The 19543-nt window shown below is 41.4% G+C and overlaps 1 protein-coding gene across 1 annotated transcript in view; it reads right to left on the bottom strand.

The window, feature by feature from the left end:
- The window catches only part of MCCC2 (methylcrotonyl-CoA carboxylase subunit 2), a 108104-nt gene that overhangs the window by 47082 nt on the left and 41479 nt on the right, over window positions 1-19543 (bottom strand). The window contains exons 8-12 of the mRNA XM_073655032.1: window positions 12959-13023; window positions 7187-7286; window positions 6702-6797; window positions 4701-4773; window positions 4207-4283 (exon numbers count right to left, since the gene is read on the bottom strand). Of these exons, the coding sequence (XP_073511133.1) occupies window positions 4207-4283; window positions 4701-4773; window positions 6702-6797; window positions 7187-7286; window positions 12959-13023 (411 nt within the window). The remainder of the gene's footprint in view (window positions 1-4206; window positions 4284-4700; window positions 4774-6701; window positions 6798-7186; window positions 7287-12958; window positions 13024-19543) is intronic.

The raw sequence follows: 19543 nt of genomic DNA, 5'->3' as shown, positions 1-19543 counted from the left end.
GTATAGTTCTTCTGATAAGCTATGACTCTTTCCTCATGTGCAGGGCATTGCAGTAGCTTAGGTATCCATGGTTACCACTCATATAGTGACAGCTAGTTGCTAGTTGTCGTAAATGGACACCTAAGCTACTGCAATGTCCTGCACATGGGAAAAGAAACACGGTGAATCACAAGAACTATACTACATTTCTAATTGGAGGTATTTGCTTATATTACTATTGTTACACCTACTACATGTTGGGATAGGATATTGGAGATGGGAATACCCCTTTAAGTGTTTTTGCAGCATTTTTTCAACCACGGAAAGCAATGAGTCAGTGCAAAAAACACAGTAAAAACGCTAGTAGTTTTTCTTGGGACAAAAAACCCAGGTACAGAAAGATTTGAAACACATTTACAGTGCATTGTGAAAGTATTTGGCCCCCTTGAACATAAAGATATAAAATTCAAATTTTTGGGGGAAGAATCAACAACAAGTGGGACACAATCGTGAAGTGGAACGAAATTTATTGGATATTTTAAACTTTTTAAAAAAAATAAAAACTGAAAAGTGGGGCGTGCAATATTATTCGGCCCCCTTGAGTTAATACTTTGTAGCGCCACCTTTTGCTGCGATTACAGCTGCAAGTCGCTTGGGGTATGTCTCTATCAGTTTTCCACATCGAGAGGCTGAAATTCTTGCCCATTCTTCCTTGCAAAACAGCTCGAGCTCATTGAGGTTGGATGGAGGGCGTTTGTGAACAGCAGTTTTCAGCTCTTTCCACAGATTCTCGATTGGATTCAGGTCTGGACTTTGACTTGGCCATTCTAACACCTGGATATGTTTATTTATGAACCATTCCATTGTAGATTTTGCTTTATGTTTGGGATCATTGTCTTTTTGGAAGATAAATCTCCATCCCAGTCTCATGTCTTTTGCAGACTCCCAACAGGTTTTCTTCCAGAATGGTTCTGTATTTGGCTCCGTCCATCTTCCCATCAATTTTAATAATCTTCCCTGTCCCTGCTGAAGAAAAGCAGGCCCAAACCATGATGCTGCCACCACCATGTTTGACAATGGGGATGGTGTTCTGAGGGTGATGAGCTGTGTTGCTTTTACGCCAAACATATCGTTTTGCATTGTGGCCAAAAAGTTCGATTTTGGTTTCATCTGACCAGAGCACCTTATTCCACATGTTTGGTGTGTCTCCCAGGTGGCTTGTGGCAAACCTCAAACAAGACTTTTTATGGATATCTTTGAGAAACGGCTTTCTTCTTGCCACTCTTCCATAAAGGCCAGATTTGTGCAGTGTACGACTGATTGTTGTCCTATGGACAGACTCTCCCACCTCAGCTGTAGATCTCTGCAGTTCATCCAGAGTGATCATGGGCATTTTGGCTGCCTCTGATCAGTCTTCTCCTTGTTCGAGATGAAAGTTTAGAGGGACGGCCGGGTATTGGTAGATTTGCAGTGGTCTGATACTCCTTCCATTTCAATATGATCGCTTGCACAGTGCTCCTTGAGATGTTTAAAACTTGGGAAATCATTTGGTATCCAAATCCGGCTTTAAACTTCGCCACAACAGTATCTCGGACCTCCCTGGTGTGTTCCTTGGTCTTCATGATGCTCTCTGCACTTGAAACAAAACCCTGAGACTATCACAGAGCAGGTGCATTTATATGGAGACTTGATTACACACAGGTGGATTCTATTTTTTCATTACCAGTCATTTAGGACAACATTGGATCATTCAGAGATCCTCACTGAACTTCTGGAGTGAGTTTGCTGCACTGAAAGTAAAGGGGCAGAATAATATTGCACGCCCCACTTTTCAGTTTTTAATTTGTTAAAAAAAGTTTAAAATATCCAATAAATTTCGTTCCACTTCACGATTGTGTAACACTTGTTGTTGATTCTTCCCCAAAAAAATTTGAATTTTATATCTTTATGTTTGAAGCCAGAAATGTGGCAAAAGGTAAAAAAGTTCAAGGGGGCCAAATACTTACACAATGCACTGTATTTTTGTGATTTTCCAAAATATAAACCATAATGTCCTGGTATTGTTGAATGAACATGAATGTTAGTATTTTTTTATATTGTAATGTAATTTGCACTTATTTTTTTTAAAGCAATCCTCTTGTTTCTCCCCACTCAAAGCAGTTACCGTATTTTTCGGACTGTAAAACGCACTTTTTTCCTCCAAAATTTTGGAAGAAAGTGGGGGGTGTGTGTTATAGTCCGAACTGTGCCCTGTACTCTATACCTGCGGTGGGGGCGTGGGGGGAGCGGCAGCAGGGGATCAGCCTACGCTGTGCCCGCTGCTAAAGAAAATGAATATTCACTGCTCCGCACGCCCATGGGCGTGGAGAGCAATGAATATTCATTTTCCTTAACGCGCACACTGTAGCCACAGCGCAGCTCCTGCTGCCGCTCTGCGGTCTGTGTGCCTGCTATTAAAGACCATGAATATTCACTACAATTCACTCCCATGGGTTGTAGTGAATATTGATGGTCTTTAATAGTGGGCACACAGACCACCGGCCAGAGCAAGAGCCGCGCTGCGGGTACAGTGTGCGCGCTATTAAGGAGAGTGAATGGTCACTGCTCCCCACGCACACAGTTCTGGCGCGGGGAGCAGTAACTATTCTGGCACAGCATCTCACACTGTGTCAGGGCGCATGGCAGTAACGCCATACACGGCTCACACAGTGTGCAACGTGATGGGGATCAGGGAGGTGCCAAGCATACCAGGAAGAGGGATGAGGACCTGGATACAGGGTGCCATGCATACCAGGATGAGGGGTGTCTAGCATACCAGGATGTGGATCAAGGGGTGTCTAGCATACCAGGATGTGGATCAAGGGGTGCTATGCATACCAGGATGAGGGGTGCCATGCATACCAGGATGAGGGGCGCCATGCATACCAGGATGAGGGGCGCCATGCATACCAGGATGGGGGATTGGGGTGCCATGCATACCAAGATGGGGGATTGGAGTGCCATGCATACCAAGATGGGGGATTGGGGTGCCATGCATACCAAGATGGGGGATTGGGGTGCCATGCATACCAAGATGGGGGATTGGGGTGCCATGCATACCAAGATGGGGGATTGGGGTGCCATGCATACCAAGATGGGGATTGGGGTGCCATGCATACCAAGATGGGGGATTGGGGTGCCATGCATACCAAGATGGGGGATTGGGGTGCCATGCATACCAAGATGGGGGATTGGGGTGCCATGCATACCAAGATGGGGGATTGGGGTGCCATGCATACCAAGATGGGGGATTGGGGTGCCATGCATACCAAGATGGGGGATTGGGGTGCCATGCATACCAAGATGGGGGATTGGGGTGCCATGCATACCAAGATGGGGATGAGGGGGCCATGAATATCAGGATGGGGATGAGGGGTGCCATGCATATCAGGATGGAGATGGGGCCACATATGACAGGAAGGAGGGAGCCATATATACCAGGATGTGGGATATTAACAGAATTGGGGGACATTACCCCTATAACTGTCAGCAGCAGACCCCCTCCCCCTTAACAGTGCCTCATCACCACATTTTTTGCCATTTTCCTCTTCTAAAACCTTGGGGCGTCTTATGGTCCGGTGCGTCTTATAGTCCGAAAAATACAGTAGTTTAATTGGAATTAGTGATAAATTAAATTAATGTGTGTTAAAAGAGTAAACAATGCCCTACCGAACATAAAACAACAACTTTTCCCCTAAATAATTTGGTCAAACTGCCCTTTTTTGCAAAAGCGTTTTATGTTTTCACATACGTCTTGCATTGGTGGCCTAGCACCTTGTATTGCTCATGCTTTCAAGGTGAAAGCAAAGATTAACTTTGGGATCCTGAAAAACGCAGCAAAATCGGGCATACTTAGACAACAGGACCTTCATTCAGGATCTCTAAGAGTTAGAGAAAAGAGCAGCTAGCACATCTCTTCCTCTGGAGGACCCAACATGACTACACAAACAGCTTATTCATATAAATGAGAACTATGCGCTGATACTTTAGTACTGTTAGTACTGTTATACCAATATAAAACGCTTGCTACCAGGTTTAACTTAAGATTACAGCTGACTGTTTCGGATTTTAGAAGCAGGACACCCTGTAATCATTTTATTCTGGAAGGCCTTTATGACCGAAAACACCATTCAAAGCGAATAAGTGTTATAATATGGCAGCTGTGTCTCGTGATCACCGTACACTTGCCTTTTTAGCAGATTCTGAGAAGAGGACGCCATTATTCCCAATAATACCAACTGGGTAACCAAATATTCTGGCAAAACCTTTGAAGTAATAAAAAGAATCAATTTAATAACAAAAATATGACATCACATAATACAAGAATATATACTGTTTGAAAACCAATTTTTTCCCTCTTCAGATCTGAAAATCTATTGTTTTTCCTGAAATATAGAACAAAATCATGTAATACTCATCCTCCCCCAGGATCTGGCACTGGACCCGGGGAGGAGGAGTACGATCTGATTTTGTTATTTTACATTGCAAGAAACGTTTGGTGTCTACTTTTCCAAGAGTGAGTACTTTAAATGTAATACTCGGGCTTCTGCATTAAACATAGCTGACCAAAGACTGATGTCAATGGAAAAAAACGTGCCCATGCAAAAAATATATAATAAAACAAAATTATTTTGAAGCAGATTAATGAAACAATCTTCAGTAATTCCTAATATATACTGTACCTGTAACTAATGTGTCTCCATAAAGTGCTTTAAACTCATCAAATTTGCTTCCATCCACAATCCTTGCAATAACCTATAAAGTGCAGAAATAGTATATTTCTCAACAGATAAGAATGGTGAAACATTTCTGAAAAGATACAAATTTGCATTGTATTACAATCCTCCATGCCATTGCTACAGAACAGGCGCTTACTAGAGTCGGTGTGAATTGATTCGCAAGACCCAGTCCATCGGCCACATCAATGATTTCTTGCCGAAGAACAGCCTCTTATCTTACAACATCCGCGGCTCTTCTTTTGATTAGCCAGCCTGGCACTACGTCGCACCAGGCCAGCTAATCAACAGAGGAGCAGAGAATGCCATTAGGTAAGAGGTGGCTCACAAGGCTCCCATCAGGCAACCACAGATTATTGACGTGGGCCATTGGATCTGGTCCTGTGAATCGATTTGCGCTAACTCTAGCACTTACACTAGTGCTCCACCAGGGAATTCTCCAATATTCTCATTCTTATGGCTCATTCAGACGAGCATAGAATTGCTCAGCGCCCTGACCTAAAAATAACCTGCCTGTCAGGGCGCAAGAGTTAATATTCATCTAAACCCTGACCCCAATCATTGAGATTTTTTTATTTTATTAATTATAAAAGCAGCACCTCACTTTCCTATGGGTTGTCTCTTATATGGCAGCCAGGCTCCATTTCTTCGTTTCCGGGGAAAATACGGTAAGTAATATTTCTATTCTCGGGTAATGAGGACAGAAGTTTACTATGCAATTCAAAAGGAAATTGTTGTTCAAAGCCATTGATCCTTATAGACCCCATTTGTTTACTTGCACTTGTTACACTTGAAGTAATTTACACAGAATTAAAGGGGAAAAATGAAACCCGAGGCTGCTGGGAGCTGATCCTCTCCCTTTTCTACATGAGCAGAATTAATAACATCAGGAATGGTCGGAAAAGAAAATGTTCACCTGCAGGATATTAGTTCTAAGAGAAATACTAGTAGGAGGCTGCGATAAACCTCAGAGTTGCTTTGAAAGCCGGGTAATGGCGGTTCTCCCTGTTAGCGAGACGGCCGGGGCGGATGAGATTATACAGGAGATCGCACGCAGCGCTTCTGATGAATTCTAAGTGAAGCCACTGGAGGTAATTTATCATTTTTCTGCGATTGCACCTTAAACTCAATCATGTCCGATTTAGACTGTTTGGTTTGGAACGGCAATTGAAAAGCAACTGGTTATGTTTGAAGAAGTTTGGACATTGTAAAGGATACAACAGCAGACTCCGTCACACATAGCTCAGCATGGTTTCTCAGGTATACAAACCATGGAGAATATTATGGGGGGCTAAAATAGATATACGAGGGCAAGTTTGGTAAGAATAACTAGTCTGCCACCAACATTACTGTACCCAAATCTAGGATTTGGCATAAACACTCGTGAGACAACCCCTTTATACATTACACGACGCTTTCTGAAATCAATAGACGGTGCTCAAAATGCAGAGATGTCCTGAGTCATCCGGAGTAGGAGACACTTTTTGTAGCCGCTACAAAGGACAAATGTCCTAAATTCCCACAGGAGATGGTGGAACGATAATGAATACAATTTTTTCCCCTAGAGGAGATTTAGAAAGCAGGAGGACAAGGAAGAGACAAAGTATATGGTCGGCAGATGTTCAGCCATTCTTAATAGCATCAAGGTAATTCTGAGTCTTCAATGTAAAAGCCATGGGATCCTGCGTCATGGATAAGAGCAAGTGTAGTCTCTTACTTACTCTTGAATCAATAGCCAGTAAGAAGCAATATGATTTTACTAGAAATGAGCCCCCATGCTTACCTGTATACCAGGATTATCCCCCACACGATAAGGATGTAAAGCATACATTTGGGGTTCAGCAAACAAGTTTGTTTTGTTATATAGATTATGTCTTGTGTATTGTAATATTCTAAAAAACAAAACAAAACAGGGCCCTATATTGTCACTGTAAAATAAGGCATTACCTCTCGAACATCAAAATTCTTCTTTAAATTGTCACCAACAATCCCGTACAGCTCATCTGCTGGGAAGAGTGGATCTTCAGGCTTTTCAACAGTCACCTTAAATAAATTAAAGTGAAAATAACATAAAAATGAGGCAGTGATCTCCACCATAAGGGTGAATTTCCCCGCTGCAGAACTGTTGGGGATTTTCAGTGCAGAGCTCACAGTACATTACATGCAGACAGGGTTGTAAAGCCAATGCTGCAGATTCTGTAATCCACAGCATGTCAAGTTCTGACTTTGGATTAACCCTTTGCAATGTAGACTATAAAATCTGCATGTCCTATCAACCAGTTTCAAAATCCAATTCTAAGTTTTGTTGCTGATTTTTATGCGAAATAAGCATCTATTAAAGTCATGCATCATAATATCAAGTTTTTTTATTTTTCCAGGAATCCAAAAATAATTCAGACTACAGAATCGATTACAGAATATATGCAACTTACATCAAGGGTCTTTTTATAGTTTAAGCTTCTGACTGTTTTCCGAGCCAGATGAAGGGCATGGTTGTCATCTAATGCGTAGTGATCAGTCACACCAGACTTCCTAATTTGAAACAAAAAAATTAATTGTTTAATTTCTAATGTTTTCCCTGTAGACTGACAATATAAAAAACTGTTCTATAAATAAGTATAATTCTCCCCTAACACACTATATAGGAAAAGATTTGCAGGACCTCGAGCCAGCAGCCACAATGGTAGTCCATGGACCAGTGGTGCAAACCTCCTCCTACCTCCTGGCTTCTCCTTCACCTCCTAGTAGGCGCAGCGTGATGCATACATTATGGTGCACCGGGCCTATTAATCAGAAGGGATGAAGGAGATGCCAACAGGTAGGAGGATCGCAGGGTTCTGGCACAGCAGCCACAGACTAACCACGTGGCTGCCGGATTGTGGTCCTGCAAATCTTTTTGCTCAACTCCAAGACCGACCCAGAACACCTAAGAATATGCAAGCTACATTTATTACATTTTATTTTTATATTGTTGTCACATGATGTATGCTTAGTATGTACTCTGGGTAACTCTAAAAGGCATCCATCAGCTTATATTAGCAAACAAAAGTCAAAAAGATGTCCTACAGGTTAGTAAACTGCAGAAAGAAAAGGAACAGTATAAAGAAGACAGCCTTGAATCTTAACTGATTGTAAGACCTGCTGCAAGCAGGTGAGAAGGTGTACTTAAATATTTGGCCCCAACATGATGCACCGATCGCCTGTACTTGGTCTGAACAGTCATTCTGTGCTGACAGTCCCTTTTAGACCTTCTATGGACCAGATGTTTTTTATTATGTCCTGATACATAGAAACATTAATTCAAAGAGGGTGTAGTTGTGTGTGTATGTATGTATGTATGTATGTATGTATGTATGTATGTATGTGTGTGTGTATATATATATATATATATGTGTGTGTGTGTGTGTGTGTGTGTGTGTGTGTGTGTGTGTGTGTGTGTGTGTGTGTGTGTGTGTGTGTGTGTGTGTGTGTGTAATTAATCATATATATACACACATGTTTTGCCTATAATTGAGATCATTAATAACCTTTCCTGAACATTCCTTCATGTTCACTGAACAACATAACAGATTGCTCAGGGGAAATTAGTAATTGAATTCAATGGTGACGACAGTCGAGTTACGGATTTCAGTGTAGAAAAACAGCGCGACAAGTGCTCAGGTATAAGAAGAATGTAGCTGTATAAAAGAATTACTACCTAATATAATATTATCACATGCACGTCATGTTCTTAAAGTAGATGTTGAAGACAGACTTCATAAAACAAGTCACAGCTGGGAACGGTTATACTCAAGGATACATTTATGCAGAATTATAGGCTCCAGACTCTTTAACAAGGCACAGCTCTATATATGTAGTGTCGGCAGCGACTGGCATTACAGGATCACTCATAGGGCCAAGATAAATGTGAACATTGAACACATTGTGAACTGCCTTACTGTTATATAGACTACAGACTTCATATAGTCTATTCACATGTCCGTAATTTTTGTGGGCCAATGGTCTGTGCAAAATTACGTAGCCATGTTTGATGCTGATCTGAGGGTTGGATCAAACTTGGCAATGAAAGTCTATGGGGTGTATTCATCAAAGCTTTACTGCCAGAAATGGGCATAAAATCTTTGAAAGGTCACGAAATAGTGACTTTTGGCGTTTTTCATTCTAAGTTGAATCAAGTACACCGAAGGGGCTGAGCTGGGGAGGATCAGGACTGGACAGGGGTGTCACCACGCCTGCCCATCACATTCATTCAATTGCCTACTAGAGTAGCATTTCTGGTGCGGCGCACAGAAGCGCAACTGTTTTAGAAGAGTGGCGTCTAAAATGTATTCGGCAACCTCTACTCCAGCAAGACTGGTATAGCATCTGGATGTACGCCCCCCGGCATCACTGCGCACCGACATGACATGAGGAAAGTTACGCACATGCGCGGGACTTGCAATGCCGACTCCGGTAGATCATGTTATTACGCCCACAGGGGAGTAGTAACATGATTAGTGTGGGGAAATTAACACCCCCTTGACTAGTCCGAAACTAATTAACATATTAGAAATGGATCTTTACTTTTTTTTTTTTTTGCCATACATTACAATCACTTATACTGTACAAAACGCTTGTTAGGCAGGGAGTTAGCCCCTTCCCGACATATGACGTACAGTTACGTCATGTACTGGGTCCCTGACTGATGCGGGCTCGAAAGCGGAGCCTGCATCTTTCCCGGCAGATGATGGCTGAATTATTCAGCCATCATCTGCCTCTAATAGCCGCAGGTGGAGCGGAGCTCTACCCATGGCTGTAAACCATTTAAATGCCGCTGTCAATCTCGGTCAGCGGAATTTAACGCGCGTCGTGACCGTGGGGTGCCGATGAGTTGCCATGGCAGTCGAGAATCTGCTGAAGACCTCTGTGCTTGTCATTATGGTACTCCTCTGAAAGCCAGCCTGCAACTGGCGTTCAAAGAAGACTGTGTTTGCTATTCCCAGCAGTACTGTAGCACTACTGTGTATAGTAGAAGCAATCAGATGATGGCAGGTTCAAGTCCCTGAAGTGGACTAAGAAATACAGTAAAGAGTTTAAAAATAAAAGTTTTTAAAAATAAGAATAAAAAAAACAAACAAAAAAATACACAAATTTGGTATCACTGCATTTGTAAAAGTCCGATCAGAATATTAAATAAATTAATCTGATCATTAAACGGCAAGAGAAAGAAATCGAAATGCCAGAACTACGTTTTTTTTTGTTTTTTTTAATGCGCATGATTGCAATAAAATGCAATAAGAAGCAATTAAAACACGGGATGTAGCCCAAAATGGTATCAGTAAATACAGTATTTTTCGGACTATAAGACGCACTTTTTTCCTCCAAAATTTTGGAGGAAAGTGGGGGTGCGTCTTATAGTCCGAATACTATATACATGGCTGTGCGTGGTGGTGGGTGATCAGCGTAGCACTGGAGGCAGCAGCCGCTTGCTGCAGCCTACCCTGTGCCAGCTACTAAAGAAAATGAATATTCATTTTTCTTAATAGCCGGCACACTGGAGCCGCAGCGCGGTTCCAGCTGCCTCTCTGCGATCTTTGTGCCCGCTATTAAAGCTCATGAATATTTGCTACAACCCACTCCCATGGGTTGTAGTGAATATCCATTGTCTTTAATAGCAGGCACACAGACCGCAGAGCACAGCAGGAGCTGCGCTGCGGTACAGTGCGCCGGCTATTGAACAGACTGAATGGTCACTGCTCCCCACGCACACAGTCCCAGCGTGGGGAGCAATGACTATACCAGCACAGCATCTCACTGTGTGAGGGTGCATGGCAGGGACGCCATTCGCGCCCTGCTATGCGCGGCTCGCACAGTGAGAGTGTCAGCAGCAGAGCGGGACAGCGCTGGAGGAAAGAGGAGGTGAGTAGGATTGTTTTTTGTGGGCAGCGTAATAGAGGCTCAGAGGGGTGCCATGCATACCAGGATGGGGGCTCAGAGGGGTGCCATGCATACCAGGATGGGGGCTCAGAGGGGTGCCATGCATACCAGGATGGGGGCTCAGAGGGGTGCCATGCATACCAGGATGGGGGCTCAGAGGGGTGCCATGCATACCAGGATGGGGGCTCAGAGGGGTGCCATGCATACCAGGATGGGGGCTCAGAGGGGTGCCATGGATTCCAGGATGGGGGCATCAAGGGGTGCCATGGATTCCAGGATGGGGGAGATCAAGGGGTGCCATGGATTCCAGGATGGGGGAGATCAAGGGGTGCCATACATACCAGGATGGGGGATCAAGGGGTGCCATACATACCAGGATGGGGGATCAAGGGGTGCCATACATACCAGGATGGGGGATCAAGGGGTGCCATGCATACCAGGATGGTGGAATCAAGTGGCGCTGTGAATACTAGAATGGGGATCAGGGGGTGCTATGCATACCAGGAAGGGGGATCAAGGGGTGCCATGCATACCAGGAAGGGGGATCAAGGAGTGCCATGCATATCAGGATGGGAGACCAAGGGGTGCCATGCATACCAGGATGGGAGACCAAGGGGTGCCATGCATACCAGGATGGGAGACCAAGGGGTGCCATGCATACCAGGATGGGGGACCAAGGGGTGCCATGCATACCAGGATGGGGGACCAAGGGGTGCCATGCATACCAGGATGGGGGACCAAGGGGTGCCATGCATACCTGGATGGGGGACCAAGGGGTGCCATGCATACCTGGATGGGGATGAGGGCCACGTATACCAGAAAGGAGGGGCCATACATACCAGGATGGAGGATATTAACAGAATTGTGGGACATTACCCCAATACCAGTGTCAGCAGCAGACCCCCTACTCCATAACAGGGCATCATGACCACATTTTTTGCTTAAACTTTTTTCCCCTATTTTCCTCCTCTAAAACCTAGGTGCGTCTTATGGACTGGTGCGTCTTATAGTCCGAAAAATATGGTACATCAGTTCACGGCACAAAAAAAATAAGCCATCACACATCTCCATATCCCCCTGAAAATGTAAAATGTTACGGGTCTCAAAAAATGGCAACACAAGGAAAAAAAAATTTTTTTTGTAAACTAATTTTTACAGCTTTTTTTCACCACATAATAATAATAATAAAAAAAAAAAATAATAATAATAATAATAAAAAAAAAAACTACACAAGTTTATTATCTGTGTAATCATACTGACCTGGAGAATCATATTGCCTGGTCAGTTTTACTATATAGTAAACTGGTAAATTAAAAAAAAAAAAGTTGTGGAATTGCACTGTTTTTGCAATTTCGATGCACTTGGATTTTTTTCCCACTTTCCAGTGTATTACATGATAAAATGGATGGTGTCTAGTGGTGAGCGAGTAGGTTTCATTAACCCGTTCGGCGAGCACCCGAGTATTTTTATGTTAGACAGCTGTGACACATGCAGAGACATGTCGAACAGGCAATCTATGCATGTGTCACAGCTTGTCTAACAGCAGTGACACTTGCAGCTGCAGCAACAGTAAAAGAAATGCCGAGCACGCCAAAATACTCGGCGAGCACCCGAGTGTGCTCGCCAAAAGTGTTAATGAAATCTACTCGCTCAACACTAATGGTGTCATTTAAAAGTACAATTCATCCTGCAAAAAACAAGCCCTTATACAGCTATGTAAACTGAAAAATAGAAAAGTTATGACTATTGATAAGGAGGAGGGGGAACTAAAACGAAAAAACTGAAAATCGCCCGGGGGTGAAGGGGTGCTGACACATCGTGTACTTATATGTTCGTATTTTGGCCTCAGAGTGTTTATGCAACTGTGCATTAATTCAATGTGCAAGACAAAAAAAGAAAAGTATATATACACTATGCATCAGCACACTGTGATTAGTGAATACATGAACTCCAAGTTGCTGTATGATCAGAGTGCACAAAAGCCATCCAATGGCGTTAAGGTGTACCTAAAAAAAGAAAAGCGACTTAAAAAAAAAACAGCAAATGAATAATCGAGCTGCAGCGTTTCAGAGAAAAACCATACTCTGATGCAATCATGCAGCCAGGCTCCGAGTCGTCCTGTCCGTGGTTTGGGCAGCATGAATCGACAGACAAGTTCCTCTTAATACACAAGGGCTCAACAAGAAGTAATCTATCATCAGAAACTTCGGAGAGTAGAGTAAATAGAAGGATATAAACCAACAGCACAGCAATATTAAGCCTGCAAGCAAGTGAAGGCAATACCTTACCTACAGTGCAAATCTGCCCCTCCTAAATCTTCAGCAGATACCTGCTCTCCAGTAGCGGCCTTAACCTAATAAGATGGAAAAGATATAAAATTAGGATATGACAACTAAGTTTTCAACCCTAAGCAACACGTTTTCCAGCATGTAGACATTAATGTGAATCTGTCACCAGCTTTTTGCTATATAATCAGAGAATAGCATGATGTAGGGACAGAGACCCTGATTCTAGCGATGTGTCACTTACTGGGCTGCTTGGTGCAGTTTTGATACAATCACTGTTTTCTCTGCTGCAGATCTTGCGGTTCTCTGAATCCACATCACTGACTGGCAGCTTCCTGTGTACACTGTACATTGAGAGAAAGCTGCCCATCAGTGGTGGAGCGGGAGTACACAGAGCAGTTGACTAGAAGGCAGGAGACACCTAGTCCTGTAGTGATAATCTCCTGCTGATAAAACACTGATATTATTGAAACGGCAACACACATACACAGACCAGTAAGTGACATCACTAGAATCAGGGACTCAGCCTCAACATCATTTGTATTGAACAAAAATATAAAATACAGAAGAGCAATTGAGAAAAACATGGCTCACGATGAGTCACAAACAATTGAATAAAGAATCCACATTCAATGTTCTTGAATATAATGGACACTCAGATTTTTAACCTCAACTCTCTCCACGTCCCCCAAACTTTTCTACCCCACTCTTTTTTATGGGCTGCTTACAAACAGGGCGTGCTATTACCAAGGGAAAAAATGAAATACATTATTTTTAAGGGTAACTAACATTAAAGAGTTAACTCAGAAAGGCCGAATATATTAAAGATCACATCCCTTGCTAAGACATCAGATACTATCACTGGACATCCAATCCAATCACCCAATTGTTTACCAAACTTAGCAATTGTGTCCCTCTTAATATATACCTTCTTTTCCATTATATTAGTATTGTTCAGACACTAAATTACCTCTTCTATCGAGGGAGAAATATTTGCAAGCCAATGTCTACCAATAAGATTTGTGCTATTGCTAATTGTACTGGGGTCGTACCTCCAATATCTCCTACATATCCCAGTATACAAGATTTAGGATTTAAGGGAATTTGAATGTTATAAACCCTCTTTAATTATTCTGCCAACATTACCCATAGCCCAGCTAAGCGAGAAAATTATCAAAACATACGAACCAAGTCGGCCCCCTCTTCCCTACACCGTGGGTAATCATCATCTGTTATAAGGCCATCTTTTACCGTACTTTTGGGGGTCCATAAGCTCTATGTATAAGAAACAGTTGAGATCTTCTTTGGGTCACATTGATCGAGTCAGAGGATATTTTGGAGTAGCCAGGAAAGGTGTCAAAGGAAATATGACCCACATTTCTCTGCCACCTAGATTTTACCAAATCCATGGCATTCCCTAGAATTTGTATTAGCAGGTACTTATAAAGTAAAAGATAAAGACCTTTAGTAACTTTAGCTTGAACTACATAATCTAGAAAACCTTTAGTCAAGATGGAAAGATCAGTAAAGCCCTCACTGCGTGCCGTAATGGTAGAAAATCAGAGTTACGCAAATTGAACATCTGTTTCAACTGTTGAAACTTACACAGGTGGCCACGACAAAATAATGTGTATTGTATATTTTCAATAATATTTTTTAAAGGGAATATGTTAGGTCCCCCACTATACAAGCCAATTCCTTTATTTGATAAGGTGTTTGGTGTGACTCACAAATGCGGCAATTTTTAAAAAATGAACTTTTATCCTCCAGCATTGCATATGCCAATGAGGCAGGATTAGTCCAGAGAGGGGTACATTTCCCCAGACTAGTCCTGCATGGGATCGTCTAATCCCTGGGTGTGATCGACAGCCTGGACAATGGCACTACCATGGCTGTGACCGTATGGAGGCTGTGACCGTATGGAGGCTGTGACCGTATGGAGGCTGTGACCGTATGGAGGCTGTGATTCACAAACACTGCGGTAAGATTAGAAAATCTGCGGCAGGACTAGTCTGGGGAAAGAGCCACGCTGCTGGAGTAGTCCTGCCTCATTAGCTTATGCAGTGATGCAGGATGAAAGATCATTTTAGAAAGATTGCCATGTTACCAAGTTACATCAAATCGTTTTAGAACAAATTGGTCTGTAATCCGCCATAATAACTATTTGGAACAGTCAGAAGACCGGACAAGTTTCCATTAAACATCCCCAGGTGGCGGCCATGTGGACCACACATACTTCTTTCCAGTATTGTCTGTATAGACAGTGCAGCAGGGTGTATGTTTTATGACAGTTGAAATAAATGGGCGCTAATGGCCAGAAAAGGGACGATACAGTAATGCAGCTCCCAGTCAGAGATGCTAGATGCATGCTAAGCTGTATTCCTGTGTATAGTGTTACAATGTGAATGAAAAAAATCCAGCATCTGAACTCAAAATGTATTAACCATTTTATTAACCACTACCAGAGCCTCTTTATTACCAAGCTTATTTTTTTTAAGCTTTTGAAATCGCTACATTAATAGAACCAAAACTTTTTGCTTCTATTGCCTCCACATCGCTGTAGGACGGCGTGTTTCATGCAGGATAAGTAGTACTTATCAAGGGCACCATTTCGGCTTACACATAGTTAACAAAAGTTAATCAGTAAGCTATTTTTTTTTTTTAAAGGAATGCAAAAAAAGCGAGCAGTCATTCCGCCAATGTTGTTAAAATGTTAGTAGTTCACCATACGACATGAAAACTGTGTTAGCTCTATACTACATGTGTGTATGATTATGGTGATACCAAATATGTACTTTCTTTGTTTTGATACAAATTTTTACTCCAATGATGCCGTGTTTGGACTTTTTTGTGGGGAGGCAATGGAAAGAGAAGAAGGTCTTCTAGCATTTTTTTTTTCACTTTTTAAAGTATTTACTGTGTGGTTGAAATAACCTGTTAAATTTTAATATAGGGAATGTAATATTTTTTTTTTTTTTATTTAACTGAAATTTTTCAAAATAGTTTAACTGAAAGGAAAAAAAAAAAAGCATGAAATATCAAAGGCATGTGACTTGAAAAAAATAGCCAATAGTTAAATTTTTTTTATTAACAAGGAAAGTTATCAGTAACGAAAAAAAATATCAGACTCGAAGAGTCTACATCCTAGTATACTATAAAAACCAAAGCAATAAACTGGCAAAACAATGATACATGAGGAGGGGAAGGAGGTAAAGAACATTACTTAATCTGCCTATACTATCTAAATCATTTTTATAGCTACAATCACTAACAATCTCCCAGAGTCCAGATAAATAAAACTATCGAGCGTTTTGAAGTTATTAGAGATATTCCACACTTCTAACATCTTGTATTCGCAGATGTACCTCTTTGTTTGATGGAGACTGAGCCGACCTACATTTACAGGCTATCAAATAGCTTTTAGCCGTTGTGTGCAATAAAAGCGGTCTTCGTTTACAACTGAGTTTAAATTGTGAAATATTAAGTAGAAAAAATTGTGTGTCTAAAGGGATCAGGGGTCAGTCTCTAACGATAGGGAATGTCATGAATGAGGCGATACCATGTAGGTTTTTTTTTTTTTTTTATAAAACAATGTGAATAAGTGTGAAAAAAAAGAAATAAAAATACTTTTTTTTTTTATTTTTATTTTAAGAACATCTGATCACTTAGAGTTTTGGCAAAACCAATTTAACAATTATTACCTATCAGCAAAAAACTGATTAACTAAAAGGAGTAATGTCATATCTGACCAGAGGGCCAGACCAAAAAAAGAGTTGAAACGTGAGCTTGCAAATACAGAAAAAAGTCAGCTTATTGGGTGGGATCTAGTAATTAGTCTGAATTCGTTTTTACATGAACTGTGAAAGGGTGAATGGGGAAGAATCTTTTTTTTAAATAGTTGAATTCTAGTAGAAGTTTTAGTAAAACTACAGTAAAGTAAAAGCTGAGACTTGTGCTGCAGCAGATCTCGCTTTCTGGTGCTTAATGCCTCCTGATTGATTGTGCTTTAGTGACAGCTACAAGACAGCAGTAACCTAGAGTTCACTATACATGTATGATTTTTGAGAGTTGACCATTATTTTTCCACAGCCCCCCATAAACACGTCTGCTTAACTTCATGTGTTTGAAGTCTGCGCAGCCCAAGGTTCAAATGTACGATCACACACGAAGATGGAGCATGAATGTGGTTTATTTTGTCAATGTGTTTCAAGGTTTTCAAACCTCTTCACCAAGACCAAACCATCATTGTGGTTTGGTCCTGATGAAGAGCTTTGAAAACCTTGAAACACATTGACAAAATAAACCACATTCATGCTCCATCTTCGTGTGTGATTGTACCTTTGAACCTTGGGCAGCGCGGACTTGGAAACCACTGTATCCCTCATGTATCTCCTTGGTGGTCCTGCTGCAGCCTTTATATGCTTCTATAGGAGTCATGACTTTCACAACCCCATCAGGTGAACGAACCTATAATATTTTACACCACTTGGTTATCAGATAAGACCCTATTTGCGCTTTTTGTCTCTCCAGTTTTACCACTTGATTGATTAACTTCATACGTTTCAAACCTGGCGATGAGATTCCCATTATGACGAGTACATTTTAACTAACGCTTAACAAGGATCAAAGGTTATTTACATGGATTTTTTTTTTATTGGAATTTGTATGCAGAGGTTTTCTAGAGGCAAATGGAGAATATTTTTACACATTAGGTGCCAGATGGAGTATTTATGATAGTGAATTGAGGTAAAACGACCACCATGTCAGGCACAAGACACCTGTCCATTTTATGGACCCCAAAACAGAGATTTGCCAGATTGCATACATCTTAAAGAGCAACACATGTAGGTTCCAAAAGAGAACTTGCAACCTGACCTACTGTATATGGGGAAATCAGTGGATATAAATACTCCCTCATATCAAGATTGATGGGATATTGGTTTCCACACCTAGCAATAAACCTCACAACTAACTAGATGTGTTCTATTATATATAAACTACCTGATAATCCCCCACATTTCTTTCTACTCTTCACCATCTGCCACCAAATTCCATCTAAAACCCTGATAAATTGTTTGATATCCGACAACCCTGGCTTGAATAGAAACATTTTGCGGCAGATGGTGAAGAGTGGTGAGAAATAGTTTTATTTCAAGTATTAATTTCCGTTTAGGTGAGTCATGTACTGTACAAGTGAAACCACTAGCTTACCTCGGTATGGTATCTGTAGGTTATGCGAGCCATACATTCCCCCCATTTCCACAGCATTACTAGCAGGGCTGTGGAGTCGGTAAGCCAAACCTCCAACTCCCTCACACACGGCTCATGTTTAAGTGATAAATTTACTGTAGCTCAGATTCATCTCAGCTAAAAGTCTAGACCCTTAGATCAGGAATAGGACAGACATTTATAGGACATTTCATAACTTTCCCAAATTCTTATGAAAATATATTCCCCGCAAATTGCATTGAATTACTGTACCCAATTTATTATATACAGGGTGGTCCAAAAGTAGGTGGACAGAAAGTGTAATAAGGTTAAGAAGGGGGAGATTTATCAAACATGGTGTAAAGTGAAAGTGGCTCAATTGCCCTTAGCAACCAATCAGATTCCACTTTTCATTCCTCACAGACTCTTTGGAAAATGAAAGGTGGAATCTGATTGGTTACTAAGGGCAACTGAGCCAGTTTCACATATCTAGTTTTCACAGATAGATCTCCCCCAAATCAGTTTTCTTTTCAGATAATTCAGATAACATATAATGGCAAATAATTTAAATACAGATCAAAGAAAATGGATTTTAACAGAGTATTGGAAATCTCAACATGCTGAAACCGTTAGACAAAGTGGGTTGAAACATTTGGTACTCAAGCCCCAAAGAGACAAACCATTTACCGCATTCGTGACAAATTCACTGCCACTGGCTCAATCCTTAATGCTCCAAAAACTGGTCGACCCAAAACAGTCTGTACTGAAGATAATAAACAACTTGTTGCTGAAACATTTGTTCAGAGTCCAAAAAAGTCCACCAGAAGAGCCTCTTTGGAATTGGGAATTTCACGAGCTTCTATCATGCGAGTCCTGAAATCTATTGGGTGGAAAGCTTATCGTCCACGTCTAATTCATGGTTTATTGGAGGATGATCCAGACAGGCGGCTGCAATTTAGTGAGATTATGCTTAACGAAATTGAAGAAAATCCAGTAATTTTAGATAATATTATGTGGAGTGATGAAGCTTCTTTCAAATTATCCGGCCATATTAACAGACATAATTGTATTTACTGGTATAATGAGAACATGCATTTAACATTAGAGCAACAACTAAATGAGCCTGGTGTCAATGTTTGGGGTGGTATTTCAAGTTTTGGTGTTTTAGGACCAATATTTTTTGATGGAACAGTCACAGGAGATAAGTATCTCGAAATTCTAATGAATCAAGTTGTTCCTCAGTTACAGCAACAGCCTAATTCAAATGACCTTTATTTCCAACAAGATGGGGCCCCTCCACATTATTCAAGAGTAGTCCGCGAGTATCTTGATGAAACATTTCCTAATAAATGGATTGGCCGAAGAGGCCCACTTGATTGG

This window comes from Phyllobates terribilis, unplaced genomic scaffold (assembly GCF_046119375.1).
Source record: "Phyllobates terribilis strain yellow unplaced genomic scaffold, ASM4611937v1 Scaffold_1__5_contigs__length_1240528914, whole genome shotgun sequence".
Classification (NCBI taxonomy): domain Eukaryota; kingdom Metazoa; phylum Chordata; class Amphibia; order Anura; family Dendrobatidae; genus Phyllobates; species Phyllobates terribilis.
This window is presented reverse-complemented; position numbering and strand designations above follow the sequence as displayed.